Genomic DNA, 18,231 nt, shown 5'->3' with positions numbered 1-18,231 from the left:
CGCCGCTGGGCACCGTGCGGTGCCGCCCCCGCGGCAGAGGGGCTCCGGGCTGAGGTGTGTCGAGAAGAGGGTTGAGTTTCCTGCGATCCCTTGGGAAATATTAGATCCCGAGCGAGTTTTAGAGGAGGAGAGGAGCTAGGCTGTTCTTGGCCAGTCCTTTCCTCCCACCTCGAGGTATCGATTCGGCTCTAAAGCTGCACAATGTTAGCAGTCACCTCCAGGCTGCTTGCTCTAGTCTGCCCCCGCGGTTCTGCAGTAGTCCCAGACTGCATAGTAGCAGAGCCTGGGGTTGTTTCTTGAGTCACCCCCCTTCCCTCCTCCAAATAAGCACGATCTGAATCTCTGAGAGGCAACGGCAGAGCCTGGAGCCTCGAGAGGGGAAACTGCTCATCCAAGGGGAGGCACAGCAGCAGAGATTGCTCTTGCAGGTGGTGGAGAGCCGTCTTCTTTCTCCATCTCAGAGGGCACAAAACCTCCTGCAAGCCCCCAAGGCAAAGAGACCAGCTGCTCCTTTTCTGCCTCCAGGTCGAGAGAAATGTAAAGAGCACTTACCATGTTAGTGGTAGAATGAAATGCAGGTCTTGGGAGTACGTTTAAAGCCCCAGCGAGGTTTAAATGGCTCTGAAGGAGGGGGAGAGGGGGGAGACCGAGGAGGCGAGTTTAATCTAAAGGAGCTCCCAGTGACGCCTCAGAGCTCTCCTGAAACCCAGCAATCTGATTTGGTGCAAAGCTGTCAAACTTGTGACGTGAATAAACAGCAAACTTGCTGAAATCAAAGTCATTCTGGTCCCACAAATCAACACAAGGAAGGAGGGAAAAGAAAAGAAGGAGAGAAGAAAAACAGCTTCCACACACTTCAGGACAGCACTGAGCTGGTGTGTCTGAGTTTCACTCTGGGAAATGAGCAGGGATCTTGGGAAGCATCCCACATATTCAGAGCAGGGCTGCTTGTGTTTGCTGTTGTTGTGTTTGTGTTGGTTTTTTGTTTTTGTTTTTGTTTTGTTTGTGTTTAATTTTGATTTATTTGCTTGATTTTAAAGCTTTGCTTGCAGCTGTAAAATCCAGCAGGAAGAAGTAAGTTTGACCAGCATGTCTGGCTAAGGGAGTGAGTTTTCCATGGCTTCCCAAGGGTGTGTAGAAGCAAATGTGATCCAAGCAGCTCTGTGAGCAGTTCTGATGAGGAAGAAAGTGCAGATTTCAGAACAACAGTCTGCAGTGACAGGCTCCTGAAACAGTCTCACTTTATAGAAAATCAATTTGCTGTTAAGCCCCAGGCTTCCTGGAGGAAACCTGAGGATAAAAATGCAGTATAAATGGTGTAAAAAGTACTATAACAACTGTAATGTGACAAAAGTCATATGCGGATGTATGAAAGATTGTCTGCATACACAATCTGTTTAGATCTGACTCAAATCAATTCCATGACAATCAAAATCTATAAGTAGGCTTGAAATTGTCCCAGGGGAAACAACAACAAGAACAAAAAAGACAAAACAAAATCTGAGGATAGTCTGCACAGGGGCTGGTGTGAATAAAGCTATCAGAAGAGCAGTTGGTCAGTCGAGATCCTACTCCTGTCATGGCTAGAGCTATTGAACCCAACCTGCTTGAGGATACAATCTGCAGCCAATCAAGGGTGAGGCTGAGCCAAAAGCAGGCCAGGCTGGCATATGGGATGGCTTTTCACTCCCCCCCCAGAGGATGCTTGGTGCTGTTACCGTATGAGCAAGGCTCAGGGACAATAAAAACCAGAGGGCCGCTTGTCAACCATTCTTTTCTTACTGGCATACTTTCCTAGGTTGCTGCCCAAGGTAAACTGGCAGCAATGCCAAATTAAATCACTGCCATCACCTCCCTTGATTATGTTTTCTTCCAACTGAGATATTTTATAAAGGGCTAATGCTCCAGAGCCGCACCACACCCGGTCTCTGGTCACCTGGCTACAGCAGCTTTCCAAACTCCAGCTCTGCATTCAATACACTCAGAAACTACTACAATATCCCACACTCTTTGGGTGCCAACGCCTCTCCTGCTTGGCTGGAAGGACTCTAGCAAGGAACACAATCTCTATAAAATGCTTTCAACGGGCATCAAAGTTCTGCACTACTGTTCATAGTGTTTTATTTCCTTTGCCCCCTACTCGGATGCCTTGGAGGCCTCCTAGAGCACTGTGGAAGCAAAGGCTTCCTCCCTCAGGCGAGGACGGGCCTGTAGGCAGCGGGCAAAGCCAAGAGAGACCACAGCCCCAAGGCTGTGAGCACCCAACAGGAGAGGGCCTGATCCAGGCAGCCCCGGGGGGGGCTAGAGTGGACGGCAAGCCCCTCAAAAGTGCTTCTTGAGGTACTAAGGCCCCACGGGCCCTCCTTAGCCCCAGCAGCCCTTTTGGACTCCGCAGCCTCGGCCTCAGGCCATCCGAGGGAGCGGCCATGTTGGGGCAGCTCTGGAGGCACGGGAGCGCCGGGCCCGGCCATTGGGGGAGGCGATCGGTCCTAGTGACGTCATCACTACGCGCCAGCACAGCGGGGGGGAAATGGTGGCTGCGAGGGGTGTTTCTGAGCGTGCTGCTTGGACGCGGCTCTTGGTGCCTCCACGTGGGCCTCTCTTGGCGTCTGCACGCGGCCTGGGGGCAATGTCCGGCCCTGAGGGGCAGGTGGAGAGAAGTCTGCAGTGGGGAATATGGCGGAGTGGGTGTCCCTGTGTAACCCCTCTAGGCTCCCCGGTCATCCTTTTAGTTACAGACTGCCCCAAAGCAGACCAACAGACACAGAGTTTCCTTCCTGCTTTGTGGGTGTGGGGACAGGTGCTGCTGGTCCACAGCTGCTGCTGGTCCACAGCTGCTGCTAGATGGCTGTTTTCCTGGTACGGTGCTGTGGCTCTGTCTCTGCTTCCTCTTGGCAGAACTTTATGCTCAGGCATGCTGTTTGCTTCTGAGAAGTGGGGCGAGGAGTATGGACGCTCTTTGATTGAAGATGAGGTATGAAGTAAACCTGTGGTCACCCCGTTGTTGCATCTGTAGAGCTGGCATCATATTGGTTTTTACTGTTGGCTTTTCTTTATCTGCTTGGCTAATTCTTTTTGAGTCCCTGCACCATGGTTCCTATGCCTGAGAATTAAGGATGGTACATGGGTAAAAGATATCGAAAACAGAGCCCAAGATCCCGTAAGTTTGGGAACATACTTTATGACTGACTTCCTGTCTAGGAAAGGCAAATGCAGTTGGTCTAAGAGGGAAATAGCTAATTTTGCAGACTGGTGTGTGGATGTCACAAATGATGATAGAAAAGCTTCAAGTCATGGCAGCAGTTACACATAAATACTTTGTGTAAAACAAGACCCAGTAACAATCACTTGCTAATTCTTTTACTGTTTGACAGATGCTTGCTTTCAGGGCTCTTACTGCTTGTTGTAGTTAATCTTGCACTTCAGCTGCAAATAAACTTCAAGGATGAAACATTTATGAAGACTTCAGTATTACTGTTGGATTCGGTAGAGATATGCTTATTGGTGTTTTAATATCTACTATGTTCTTTAAATTTTATGATTTTTCTTATTATAATGATGAAAGTAATCCTCCTGGGATCTTTATTATGTGACTCATTTTTATGTAGAAATGGCAACAAAATTACATTTGGATCATTGTGAACTGGCTTCCAGAAGAGATGGTAAAGAGAAGAAAAAGAATATTTGTATATAGTTGAAGTCAGCTTTTATACCATACTGACCTCTCTGTGTGTTACTTTTCATGCTAACACCTGCACAGGTGTGCAGACTTGCTCCAAATCTCCTTCATTTATTCTGTCAAGTTGCTGCTACAGTGCTTCTCACCACTCTTAGGAGTGATTAGTCTATCAGCAGTTGGTCTCGATGATCTGTAGAGGTCCCTTCCAACCCCTACAATTCTGTGATTCTGTGACATAATATGTCCAGGTATTGATCAGATAATCAGGTACTTGAGTTATCTGGCATTTGCACGATTCTTTCCTGTTTTGAACTAAGGGTGTGATTAATTAAGCCTGTTGAGACTAAATTGCAATGCTTTTTAATGGAAACTTAATCAGATAAAGGTTCTGATTATTTTCTGATCAGTCTTCCTCCAGGAGCACAAGCCTGAAAGGCACTTCCCAAATCCAATCCCCCACTGTTTTCTTCCGTAAACTTTCCAGTCTTGCTCTTAAAACTAATTAGGTTTGTTTCCTTATGTTGTTCCCACTGTGAGGCTACACCATACTTTCTGAGCTCTGACAGCTAGATGCTTTCTAGTCTCCAATCTGAACGTATTCACAATAGATATAATCCCTTTTGTCCTTGTGCCAATAGCTTGCTTTAGTTTAGGCAGTCCTCTGTAGTGTTTGTTCTGGATGTCTTTGCAGAGTGCTACCCATACTGTCTTTTTCTGTTTTTTAGGTCAAATAAGGCAGGTTTTTTTATAGTTTTCCCATTGAATATACACCACAGGGACCATCTCAAAGAGCGTTCCAGCTGACATTAACCTGTTTTTCAGATGAGTAACCAAAATTAATCTGTCTGCTGTTTAATTTTAGAAAAAAGCATTGGTAAATCTTTTATTTCTTGCTGATACATTTTAGGCTGAACTTTGTTTTCCATCACTGTCTCACACGAGTGACCTGTTTGGAAATTACTGTCAACTGGCAGTATATCCACCTGTGGTCTTCATTTGCTGCAAATGCAGTTTGTCAGACTGAGTCCTCAGTGCTACTGGACCCAGCACTTCTCCTATGGTACTATCTGTACTGTGGCATTTCACATGTACTTGGAAGTGATCAAATTCAAAAGGTAACTTAGGGCTCTAAATACTGTAACAGTTTACCTGTAGTTAATCGTGGATTTTCTCTACAGTAAGGGTAATGAGTTGATGGATAAATCCTTGCTATCTGGTCGTTATTCTTGTGGTGACTTTGAAACTATCTTGTTGGAAATGAGGGCACACAGTATATTTAGGTATTTATGACTGGGTTTCCGTGTTCTCTGATGCATTCTGGATGAGATTTATTCCTGAAAGATCTCCAGAAGTGAATTTGGCATTACCAGTATTTAGTTTGCTGTGTTCTGAAAAGGACTGGTTTTTTTTTTTTTTTACTCTTCTAATTAAATAAGATCTGTTTTAGGAGCAACATGGAAAAAGGGTAACGTTGTAATGGTATGGAATCTTAATTTGAATAATGGATATTATTTGATGGGTTGCATTTAAATAATGAAAAAACAGATGTGTATCTGTCACTTTCATTTCATCTTGAATGATTGTTGTGGTATTTGTGGTCTTTTAGAAAGTGTCTTAGAATGTTTAAGGTGCTGAGGAGCTTAAAGGCCTCCAAATTTGCAGTCATCTTCCCCATTATCCTCTGAACAGCAGCAGTGCAAGGAACTCATTATCACCCGATGCAGACACTAGGATTTTGAAGGGATGTTCTTTATTGAACAAGCTTAATTTTGAAGTGGAAAATCACATTACCACTGTGTCACGCTATCTTGTAAAAATAGACTTCCATGGATTTGTAGCCATACTTCAGATTTACCCCCAAAACAGGAAACTTCTATACAAGGTAACGTGCTGCTTATGCATAAGAATATCTTTGCAGATGAAGTAAGTAATCAGTGTGTTTGAATAATTGAGTGATATTTGTGTGCCCTGTGTTGTGTGCACAAATGTTCCTCCATTTTCTGTTAACAGCTCATCTTGGTTCTCTCCTATGGATGTAACTGTTGTTTTTAAAAGGGATAGAAGTTCCAGTACTTGGACCGTGGGTAACAACTTATGATGATCCAGAACTGGAAGGGACTTATGAGTCATCTTGTCCCGTTTTCTGCTTTTGTTACACAGTCAGTTCATAAAAAATACCCTCACAAGTTTTCTCTTACATCACTGGTACTACATCTTACTCCTTGGCAGTTCAAAATATTACTCTGACTTCCCATCTAAATTTATTCGTAGAGATTTGTCTCCTCTGCCGTTTTTGGATTATGCGTTATGTGGTTCTTTTTCATCCTGTGTGTTTGCCATCTTGATGTGCTTCTAAACAGTAATCTATGTTGATTTTGTCTGATTCTCTGTAATCATTTTTCTGTTTTCACGATCATCTGAGAAGCAGCACACCTCTTGCAGTTAGATCTCATCTTTCCTCAGTCTGAGTGACCGTATTTTTTCACAGCCCTCTAGATTTCAGTCCATCGTATCTCCAGATACAGGAGTGAAGAATTATCCCTTGAAATGGCAAGATGAAATGAAAAAAAGTGCTGTTTTTAGGCAGCGAGATGTATTTGTGTAATTCACTGCTATATATTGTTGTTGAATGTCAGAGCATCATGGTAATAAATAGAAACACTTTTCATTCTGTAATTTTCTTGTAGATATTCTGTCACAGAGGACACTGCAGTGATGTCACTTTCTGTGGGCATGTTAACTCAAGTCATTCTCTGCATCTTTATGTTTCAGTTCCTCATCTGTCAATCAGGAATAAAGCATCTGCTTAGGTGTTATATTAGTGTAATTAAAAATGTACTCATGAAGCTCCTGGCCAAATGAATCCCTTTGTTCTTGGCTATTACCGAGGGCTCCCTAAATCAATGTTAATTTTAAACAGCAAACATTTTTCATGAATTTTTGGGACTGTATGGGAGTTTTAGCATCAACCTTGATGTGGTTTTCGAACTGAAGCCTCCTGGCATGGCATCAGCAGCATACTACTACCATATTTATTTTTCTCTAGCCAGATTACCACTGAACTGAGTTGCCATGCTGCAGCTAAGTAATCTGCTCATCACGGAGTGGTAAGTCTGCAGTGTAAACAAGTGCACTGAGGCAGACCCATGGTTAAATGAAGATCACAATGGCAGTTTCCCATGACTGCATTATGAGGGTTGACCATCACCATTTTGGTGAAACTGCTGAGTGTTATGAGTGAAACAACAGTGTGCTGAAAGCCACGTTTTTCTCCATGGTGTTTTGTATTGAAGTCAAACTATTTTTGCAGGGAGATCTGCCAGAAGAGCTTAGCTCATGGGTTTCATGCAATGGAATGAATTTTCATGGGACCAGATGCAGAGTTAAATGGAGTTGTGTGTAATCAGTTGCTCGTGCGTGCATCTGCCTGCTTCACGGCCCGGTCTGTGAGCTATCGAGTGTGCAGTGTGCTTCCAGTACCTATGTACTGGGCTTCACCTATTTAGTACTGCTTTTCCTCTCGGCTGGTGCTCGGGAGTTGGCAGTCTGGCTCCCCTCCATCTCTCTTTGGGTGTAGTGCCGGGCACTTTCCATTCTTGGCTGACGACTGGGAGGCTTGGCAGAGGTCTCTGATCTGAGTAAATATATGTGAGGGCATCTCTTCATTGCAGAGCTGTATAGCATTGCCTGTCCTAATCAATAATGGATGAAAGGTCTTAGGATGTGTGGAAATGTGTTGGGGGTCAGAAGGTGAAGGATGTTGTTGTCACAAGCTGAGAAAGATGTCAGGGTTTTTGTGCATGCTATTCAAAGGCTGAGTTAAAACAGTAAGTCACTAGGGAGACGTTCTAGTAAAGCAGCTCTGTCCGTATACATAAACCCTCCAGCTCCTAGTCCGTGCAGGTAGTGTTCGATGAACTGGTGATGAAAAGGAATTAGCTGGCTGGTAATTCATCTAAAAGATTGGCAGAGGATTTTATAGGCTTACACCAGAGCTGGCTGGAGACAATAATCTCTTTTCTCAAAGAATGCCGAGGTCCTGACGCCCAGCTCGTTGGAATGAAACCTGAATGCTTTTTAATTCTCTGTGAAAGTATTTTTTTTTTTCCTCACTGGTTTTGTTTTTAGGAAGGAACAAAATGTTTCATTGTGATTTTGTCAATGATTTTGATATAATGGATTAAAAGAGTAAATGTCTTCCAAATACCAAAGCTTTTTAAAAGAAGAATTCCATTCCAAACACATCAGAGCTGTTTTCTCCTCTGAATTTTTGCTGAAATTTCATTTTAAGGAAAAGTTTGCACATGTCCTTAAGTTCGTTGGCAGTGTGAGCTCCCTTGCAGCAATGATGTGCAGCAGAATTTCTGCTAACAGGATTTTTCATACGGTTATACTTTTTGCTGTCCCGGAATTGAAAGGGGCAGGGGGGAGGCTTGCGTCCACTTGGCAGCCTTTTACAGTGCCAAAGCAATGTAAAAAGACTTCAGAGTGCATAAGAAACAAGAGAAATGTTTGGTTTTAACTGCCCTTGGATGAGTGAGCAGGACTGATCGATGCCTTACTGTAATTTTACACTTGCACAATTCTATTGCAAACTGTAATAGTACAGAAGAGAAAGCACCTTACTAACTTTGTTTCTACAGAGTAGGCTTTGGAGATGGACATCTGGCTCAAAGTTCTTATGCCACAGTCTCTTGATAGGACTAGAAGGAAGGGAAGCTTAAGTGGCAGCTATTAGAGTTAGTTGGAGGCTGTAGTGGGCTCTTTTTCGTTTTGTTTTTCTATTTCTTCCTGGTCAGTCAGAAATGAGACCCCTTGCCAGCCACACAACACCAGCGACTGGTCTGCCATTCACAGGTAACACTGAAGCACAGCAGTTTCCAGATGTGCACACTAGGATCCTTGTTTGTCAGATCAGCTTTAGCTGACTTTCCCTCTTTCGGTTGGAAAGGAGTATTGTTATTTGAAAAACAACAAGTTTGTCTGATGTGATACTTTTCAGTGTCAGGATGTCACTCTCCAAGTCTATTGCTTCTTCTCTCTGCAAAGGGTGTAGTGTCTAGAGAGGCTGTGGCTTGCAGTAAGAACTGCAAATGTAGGGCCTGTGTAGAAAACAGTGGTTTCTCTGAGGCACAGCTTTCAGAAAATGAGTCCTTGTTTCTGTGGACCCTCATCACTGCTGGTTCTGGGGACTTTCTGATAGCCTTCAGCAGTCCACTGTATTTTTTTGTATCCCAATTTAGAACAAAATATGTGATGAAGAAGATGCTATTTTAGATATTCTACTGATGAAAAGCCCTCTGCAAGTGCAGGTATTTTATTTTTCAAGTGTCATATTGAATATATACTGTGAATGAGGAGAGTAACTTGTTGCTGAAAATGTTTTGGTCATTGTGCACCTCTGCATGGTGATGTTTAATAGAACTGTGCAGTATGTGGACGCTAGAGGGCTTGCTAGCATCCCTTCTCTGGTCCTGTATGTGCAGGTCGAGCTGGTTCAGTGGGGTACAATGAGGGAATCTTTGCTCAGGTTCTTGCAAGTGGATTTAAGTCTTGGGGGAGAAACTGGGGACTACAAAAACATAAGGTTCTGCTCACCCACTACTTCAGATGGGGCTGTGTAAGAGAGTTCTGATCGTCCCAAATACTAAAGCAAGGAGAAAAGAGACTTTATTCTTGAGACAGGCTTGGAGCACTGTGCAATTATCTTTCATTTATTCACTGAATGCAATTTTCCAACAGATTATATCCATTAATAAGTCTGACTCTGGATATGTGTGACATGTCACAAACAGTCACGTTGTTTAACAGCATTTTCCAAATTCAAAAGAATTGGTTACTTTTGTCTAATGACATTACTGGAGCAATGCTGCTGTCAGCCCATTTTTTAAACAAAAGGAACAAAAGCTTTTTTTTTTTTTGATACTAAATGACTATTGTCCCTATAAGGAGTTAAACAGCATAAGTCACACTACCTGAGTCTTGAGGCAAACCACAAAGTTTTGGGGTTTTTTTGTTTTGCTTTATTTTTGTCTATTATTATTGGATTTTCCCAAGTTCAAATATTAAAAGTTTGCTGGCTTTGTTTATTTACTTTTTTGTTTTTGCAACTAGAAGATCTTTAAAGCAGACATACTTAGGTGATTGTGTAAATACAATTATTTCATATAATGGAACATCCCTAGTGTGGAAAACAAGAAGAAAGCATGGGTGTAGCATGGGGATGTGTATTCAGATTCTGCAGATTTGATTTCTAAGGTTATGTTCTGAAGTGTGTATTTCATGCAGGTACTTAAAGTGAAACAAAAAGACCAGGAGACCTCTTTATCTACTTGTGTTTTATGGGATCTTGACTTTTAACTACTGCAAATTTTTAAAATACAACCTTTTTTGAAACAACGTCGTTCTGCTTGGCTTCAATTCAGGTGTGTCAGTGATGGAGGAGATTTGATGCATGCCTGTGGCTTTGTGGCCAGAAGCACTCCTGGATTTATCAGCATAGAAGAGATGAACCCAGGTAACCAGCCAGGTGGCTTCTTGAGATGATAAATTGGAGGAAGATCAGGAGGTAGCAACACCACAACCACTTCTCACCTGGTAAGTGCATTTCAGAAGATCAGTTGGTCCTGTTGCAATCTTTGAAAGTGAGGTTTTAGTAGCAGGGTTGTGGAGCTAGGGTTTAAACTGATGCTCCCCCCTGATATTCAAAAGGCAGAAAACGGTAGAATTATATGTAAATAAGAAGCCACTCTGGCTTGGATGTGTCAGGTTCTGAGCCTGGCTGAAAGAGTGCCAGTTCCTGAATTTGAATTGAGCAGAAGTTCTGTGCTTGGAGAGGAGAGTGTTTCTAGATGTGCACAGGCAGCTGAGGAGTTCTGTCTCCCAAAGAACAAAGGAGTTCTTGCTCCCAAAGGGCAAAAAAGAAAGGGTGGTTTTGAGGATGATAGCACTTCCTCTGTCTTTCAGCATCAAGTACATCTCTTACTGAATACAAGTTGCTAATGGGAGCAATGCAAACAGAAACTTAGTTTCAGTTATACATTCAGTACAGGAAGATGATTGCACTAGTGATCTCCTGAGGTTCAGACTGAGCTGCTGTCTAGGCTGCTGGAAATTCAGTTGTTTGTAAGATATACCCTAATGGTGTGACTGTGTACTCAAGAATCAAATTGAACACAATGTTATACACAGCGCACTCACCTCCTGATGATGTTTCCATCCAGTCTCTCACCCTGGTGCTGTTGGCTCTTGTTCCACTGTACCTACTGTCTGAGCTGCTGCTTAACAATGTGTTTAACTGGTTTAGAAACAATATCACTGAGTCCCCACCTTCAGTGTTTAACAATAAACCTTCAATCACAGCACTAGGCAGTAAGACAGAATGGCTTTGAAAGTCAGTGTGTTACTAACAGGCAGCCTTCCAGCAATGGGTTAAGCAGGGCCATCTCTGTAGACTGTCCCTCACTTGTCTTTTGTTGAGTTGACATGCTAAGATTTTCCCTCTCCTCTCACCCTTTCCTCTTTCTTTCTTTCTCTCTTTCTTTCTCTATTCTTTTTCTCAAGTCTCTTGATTTCATGCTGGCTTTTTAAATTGAGGGTAAAGTTAATTCACTGCACAATGCCACAGCTGGAATGAAATATGGCTGGTCGCCCATGTGGCAGGGAGGAGTGCCTGCTGGCTGGGGGTGGCTCATTGGATCTCCTAAGGCCACTACGGGCTGTCGCTGATTTATTGGTAGCGCCTCTAAGCAACAAAGCAAGAAGTTAACTAATTATGAGCATATGGTTCAGCTCATGCTTGACTCAGCAGACACCTTGTTAGCCTGGGGCTAGCTAGGTGCTCAGAAGCAGAAGAGGAAGTTTTGGGTGGAAGTTGTGGTCCAAAGTCCCACTGGCAAGCCAGAGGGAGACTTGATTGATCCTAATCTGGCTTTTTTGTTAGGAGGCAGCATGCTGCTGTCAGGAACAGCTTGGTAATAACAGATTTCTGGCCTCTAAGTCCTTGTGGTTATAGTCAGCACGCGACACTCGGTTGGCTCCTTGCGTGCTCTGTGCTTAATTGGTCTCAATGGTGGGGGCTGAAATGAGACGGTAGTTCAAGGTGCAACACATGCTATACCTGAAATTGCAGCCTGTGAGCTGCTGCACAGATGTCAGCTTTTTACCCATGGACTTACCACTGGGAAATCAGAGTGTTCCTACAAAAAGTGACAAGGGATGTCTGAGAGAATCTTGCAGATTTTCAGTGCTCAGTATGAAATTAACTAGAGGGAAATTTACAGAGAGTGACCGGTAGAGGAAGAAGGAGGGAGATGCACAGAACTTAGGAAGTTTATCAAGGTGAATTTCAATGTGTTCATTGAGTGATCAGTGTGCATAACTTGGACACAGGAGACTATTTAGTGGGAATAGTTATCAGCAAAGGAGGGAAGAAGGTGTTTCTTCCTGTCCATCTGTTGGTCTTTTACAAGTGAATTGGGCTGTGCCACAGGATTTAGATCAATGTAGTTAGAATCTTTTTTGTTGTTGTTGTTGGGTTTTTTTGTTGTTTGTTTGTTTTGTTTTTGTTTTCATGGGTGTGCATGGTCTCCAGGAAGTGCAGGCTTGTTGCTGACTGGATCATACTGAGGTTAAAACAGTTTAAGGATTGATATAGTTTTCCTGACTGGAAATGCTGAAGGTAGGAAGAGCAATTTTGCTGTTTGGCAGCAGGAAGAACTCCTAGGACAAATGATTTCACACGGCCAACAAACAGGTTATATGTGACTAGACAGAACAGAAGCAGGCAGGCAGTGGAGGCTGTGTGTACATTGAAGTACATTAGCAAGGTCAGGTGGCCTAGTCATCTCTGCTAGACACTGGTGAAGCTGCATCTGAAGTACTGAATCTAGTCCTGTTCTTTACAGGACCTGAGAGGATTCTTGCTCAGAACGAATGGCAGCTGGAGCCCAGCCTGGGGTCTAGGATAGTGACATGGCATTGTTAAGGAAGAAACAGTTATGGGGCTAAATAAGTCCCTGTCCCTCAACAATTTCTTATTACTGACTTCAAGAGGATGCTGCCAATAAATTGAGGACCAGAATGTGAGAAGCCTCTGACTAAACTTGTGTGGCTTCTGAAGGTAGTTAGAGCTCACCTGGCTAACAGCACTGCTGCAGACTGGAAGCTCTAATGTGGATTGCACTACAGATTCAGGATGCTGTGATGTTAATATCTTCTTAAGTCATCTAGAGGAAGTGGAGGAATAAGTTCTCAATCTATTAAAGCTGTTCTTACAGTGGATTTCTGAGTGAAGACTTGCTTTGTATTTGCTTATAGGGAGTTTCTCAGACAGAAAGCTTTGCCTTCAGTTGTAACCAAACAGCAACAGTTACTACTTATGAAGATAGCTATATCAACATGTCTGTTGTGATGTATGTTAGACAAAGAACTGAGACTAAATATTCAGCCTTGTATTCTCAATAATTCTCATTTGTATTGCTCCAATAGTGTGTGGGAGAGATCCACATGAAATAGTACCTAAGCCTGGTGTAGCACCTTATTAGTGTGTATGCATGGTGCAAAGCAGCTCCAGAGGAAATCAAAACTGCGACTTGATGCTTGCCTTTTTCTCTCAGAATCCATTTCCCTTTGATTCTTTACCCAGTGAAGCAGAGGGGGGACAGTAGAGACCTTTTCAAGGTGGTTTCAGCATTGCTCACTGTGGAAAAACTGCTTTGATTTGTAACAAGTACAGATTATTTCAAGAGATCAGGGAATGTTCGTGAATATTGAAAGGAATTGAGCTCAGGTTTGAAAGGGTTTGGATCAGTAAGAGATTGAGATTTTGTACCTAACTCAGAAAGGGAGCTGGGGATAAAGATTAGTATTTAAATAATGATCCAAAAATCCTGTAGGATACTTAGAAACGTTTGAATATGAAGTCCAACTTCAAACTTGCTGCCAGGGAGATATCCTCGCTGCTGTTTCAGGAGAAGCTTTTCTGACTTCGTTTTGAAGTTACTGTGACAGACAAATTGTATCTGAGTAGGAACTCTATACAGTTTAGCTGGCATCAAACAGAAATTGGGAATCAGCTATCATAGTTTTATAGGCACCTTATAGTCTCTGAAGTTGGCTGAAAAGGAAAATGTAAGCAGGACTAGTGCCAGCAACAGATGAAAGGCAGAAAAACTATGTTGTCAGTCCTTACAAAGAGAAAGCCTGCGTTCGACACAAGTAGTAAAGAGTTCCTATTCAAGAGTCAGACTCAAAGCTTCTGTACTACATGAGTTAATAAAATGACTTGTCTCCTTGTCCAGACGTTGAGCAAATGTTGCTACAGCTGTAGCTTCTTACCCATTTCTTTTTCTGAGAGAGCTTTACGTCACTACAGGCGGAATCCTTAGGTGCACTCTCTAACAGAATTCAGTTTCCCTATCTCTTAGCTTTCTTTGGCTTCCCAGCTGAAACCCTAATCTAAGCAGCTGCCATGTCACAACACTCCTGCTTTGACACCAATTGCTGCTCCCTTTCCCACTTAACACAGATGTAGTCATTAGGATGACTTGCATCCTGCTGCAAGCAATATGTCCGATCTTTAACTTACAAAGGTATTGTTTAAAGGGCTCTAAAGATTTTGAACAAACTGGCCTGGCAGGGGGACTTTCAGCTTCCCCTCCCTTATGTGGGCAACAGCATGTGTTTGTAAACAGAGCTTTACAGGACTAGTGGGAGCCACTAGAGGACCGTCAGCTAGTTAATTGGATGTCAGCTCCCTGCCGGGGATAAAGGCTAATGAGTCATCCTGCAGAAAGAAAACGGCCCGGAGAGAAAGGCAAAGAATTGCACAGCAATAATCACATACACAGAGAAGCCCGCAGCTTGCTGTCGGGATAAAGGCAGGGCAGCATTTGGGGACAGAGGGCTTCCCTGTTTGGTTTTAGTTAAATAGAGATTAAGCAGGTTATGAATCTATAAAGGTGAGATATTGCTGGTGTGTATTACGCATGAGCATGGATGAATGAGCAATTGCTCTGTATGCAATATAAACGTTTTTAGACCTCATATTTTTGTTGCCTTTATGTTTTCTTTCATCTTTATGAAGTTCAGAAATCCAAATGGCTTTCTAATGGGGAGTTTACTGCAGGAAGTAACAAAAAGGAATCATGAAAGGAAAACAGCAATCATTATATCAAGCTGGGAAGTTACTTTTTTTTCTTGTGAAAAGTGAAATCAAACAAACAATCAAAAAAGCCTGCTGAAAAAATGTGTTCTAAAGGGATGAGGTCTTTGTTGAGAACCTAACATTTTGCAAAAAGAATTTTTTTTCTTTTTTTTTTAGAATTCAGCATTTTGTGCATAAATATATGTATCAGTGTAGTTACATGAAAAAAATGGAAGTCTTTACGTGCATTCTTTTCTGAGGATGAAAGAGAGAAACGCTGGATTTTGGTTTAAGTTTTATAATAAGGGCATATGTTGCCATTTTATTTTTTTGTCAAAGAGAGGGCTAATAACAGAGAAATAGGCAGACTTACAAAGAAGATAATACCAAGCTTAAAAGAATCTTAGAAAAGATAGCTGTAAGAGATCCTGGGAGCTCATTAGACCTGTCTAGATGACCTAAAATAGGCCATTTCTACTTAAGCTCTACCTGATAGATATTTACCTAGCCAGTTCCTAAAACGCAGGAGAATGGAAGTTCCTTAGCCAACCAGTTTCAGTACCTCACTGTACCTCTGTGGCAGTTCTTCCAGATGCTTAACTTAAACCATCCTTGTAGCATTTGAAGTCCATTGCTTTGTGTTGTGTACTTCTTGGAAATAAAATCAATCCTCTTTCAGCAACCTTTTCCATATTGAATTCTTTTCTCAAATCTTCTTATCTTCTTCATGGCAAACAGTATGTTGCTTTTTCCTCTTTCCTGGTATCCTGTCCATTGATCTTTCTGGTGTCTCCAAAGGATTTCCTGTAGCTGTTATTTATTACTTTCCTGAACAACCAGAAAGGAGAAAAAAGAAGAGGGAAAAAAAAACACCAACGCAATGAAGACATGCTGCAAAGACAATTTGTTAGTTGGGAGAACTTTGTAAGCAGGAGCTACCTGCTAGTTGGAGTGTGCTGGGGTTGTGAAGATGGTGGTGGATGCAGCTAATCCACAGATGTCATCCTAAGGCTTCAACAGTTCTTGGTCCTGTGTGGCCCACCCTCATCTTGTCCTTTATAACACACAAGTAATATGTGCTCTGATCCTATTATAATTCATAGCAATAGCACCAGGAAGATCTGTATGTCTCAGTGCTTTTGAGTCATTCAAAAATGGCAATTTGTATGTGCTGAGAGCCAACTGAATAAGCGTGATGTTGGCTTCACTCCAGATTTATGCAACATGCTGGATTTTATCAGTGCTTCTATGAGTTTTTTTTCAATACAGGCTTGGAAAGCAAATATGCAAAATGATGTTTGTATTTGATCTACAGTCATCTGCAGACACAGCTGAATATGTCCACAAATGTTCTGAAGCAGTCAAGGAAATATTTTTCTCCCTCTAGTTTCTAGAATTGCTGAAATATTAGTGGCCTGGGACTGTGGGACTTCTTGATTAGGGAAACACTTTATTTTGAAGTCTTCAGCAGCTGCAGTAATTATATGATCTCCTTTCTTCCTTGGTCTTCTAGCCATGCCTTTTAACAGATAGCTGTTCTGGAAATAAAGATCTATAATGAATTGGTATTTATAACAAGAAAGACAGCTTGCAGAGAGCTGGAAGGATGGTGTAGTTCGAGCTATCCTAAGGAGGGTGAAGTACTGTGTTACCTTCTTTCAAAGCAGTAGTGAGTCATATTAGCTGGATAGCATCGTGTATTGACCTGGCTGCTGCTAGTGCTAGTTCAGTTCTGTGGAAAAGAGTCAAAAGTCTGTCTGTCAATCCCACACCAAATTAAAACAGAATCAGAGAATTAATGCTCTTTATAAATGCAGGTTAAGCACACCATAAGCATGCTGTAATTACAGTTAGCTGCCGGGCTAGTGCAATCCAGTAGCACTGAGCTTAGGAATTAAGTTGAGTGTACAATTAATAGGAGCTTATATTAAAGGCATTAGTAGAGTTACAAAAGCTTTGTAACAACAGTGTGACCCACGGTTGGACACAAACAATGTGTTTTTGTGTGCTATAATTAGCACACACAAAAACTTCCTATTACCTTGACAGTTTTTCATTTGTTCTTGAAAGAACTGAGCAACGTAAAGCACTGTTGGACCATCAGAGATGGGAGCTGAGCTCTCGGTGTGGAAGTATGTTGTCACTGTTTGGGCAGCTTGGGCAGTGCCAGCTGGTCAATAGAGATACCTGACAAAATCACTTAGCTACAAGGTCAAACTCTGCCCACATGCTGCTTGTGTACACCTGAGTAATACCAGGACTGGCACACAAAGAGTCACTGCCAGCCCTCCAAAGAACCTCTTCTCCTTTTTCTCCTCCTTACTTCCGAGACAAGTAGATCTCAGTGCAGAAAAGTATTTTGCTCTGTTGGAGGACCTGAGAGGCAAGAAGCGAATGCAGAGGGTGAGGAAGGAATTTTCTCATATGTGAGCCTAAAGGTTAGAAGAAGTCATGCACTGAATGTAACACCAGCATGGCAGTATTTGTGATCTGTGAGAGCTGGCATCATTGAGATCACTTTTCAGACCTGGGACAAAATTGGAGGAGGATTGAACAAATTGCACAAATAAAAGGTAGCAAGCTGTGAAGGTTATGTGAAGAAACAGGTCTGTGTAGAACTCTGAACCTGAAGAGGTGAAGAAAAACAGCTAATGGAGGACTGAAAACCCTTTGGAGGTAAAGAGTGTTCAACAGCAGTTTATTTGCTCTGAGTCCCAAATGCAGCTTAAAGTTCAGATGGTGCTTACATGTAGTCTTCTGGGGGCTCATTAGCTGTGGGATTGAGGAGGAGGTGAAAGACAAAAGGTTGTGTTCACCTGCAGCCCAGACAGTGTGCACTTGTGGCAATTAGCTACTGAGGTACACTGCTCCTGATACTTGCATCACTAAGGCCACTGATGTCTGTGGCAGGGCTGGCAGCAAGTACAGACCTGTGGCAGTGAAGGATGTGGCGCTGCCCTGTACTTGGTAGGACTGAAAGTACAAAGACCTCAGTCTACTCCCTTTGCTCCAGCTGACATCCACTACAAAGTGTCTCTTCTTGCATTTCATGAGGGTATGTGTAATAGGATTTTTTTCTCACTAAACAGAACTTCTGAAAAAAGGAGAGATGACTGAGTTATGGCAGGATCTCTGATGGGGCCTTTCTATGCCAGAACAAGCACCCTTAAAACTTGGTAGAGATCAGAGATCATCCAGAGAGCAGTAGCATGCAGTTCTTCTGCCCAGCCACTGAATCTTTTTTCCTTCTGTTTGCCACAAATACAGTCAGTTCCTAACTGTAGGTCTGCTGTGGGGCTCTTTGTCATACACTCTTTTGAGTTTATTTCACACTTGTGTTGATATGCTTTTCTCTCTTAAGATCTGGCTTATGCCCCTTCAAAGCCCATTTATCATCTCCACGAAG

General features: G+C 42.6%; 2 protein-coding genes across 2 annotated transcripts in view; one reads left to right on the top strand and one right to left on the bottom strand.

Moving 5' to 3' along the window:
* The window catches only part of GMNC (geminin coiled-coil domain containing), a 7,040-nt gene extending 4,538 nt beyond the window's left edge, over positions 1-2,502 (bottom strand). Inside the window, exon 1 of the mRNA XM_010716908.2 lies at positions 2,426-2,502. Within this exon, the coding sequence (XP_010715210.1) occupies positions 2,426-2,502 (77 nt within the window). The remainder of the gene's footprint in view (positions 1-2,425) is intronic.
* A 332-nt stretch (positions 2,503-2,834) lies between these two features.
* OSTN (osteocrin) overlaps positions 2,835-18,231 on the top strand; it is a 92,929-nt gene continuing 77,532 nt past the window's right edge. Inside the window, exons 1-2 of the mRNA XM_019619029.2 lie at positions 2,835-2,974; positions 10,105-10,276. The gene's annotated coding sequence lies outside the window, so the exon portion shown is untranslated. The remainder of the gene's footprint in view (positions 2,975-10,104; positions 10,277-18,231) is intronic.

This window comes from Meleagris gallopavo, chromosome 11, assembly GCF_000146605.3.
Source record: "Meleagris gallopavo isolate NT-WF06-2002-E0010 breed Aviagen turkey brand Nicholas breeding stock chromosome 11, Turkey_5.1, whole genome shotgun sequence".
NCBI lineage: Eukaryota > Metazoa > Chordata > Aves > Galliformes > Phasianidae > Meleagris > Meleagris gallopavo.
Note: the sequence above shows the minus strand (reverse complement) of the source record. Positions and strands in the feature narration are given on the sequence as shown.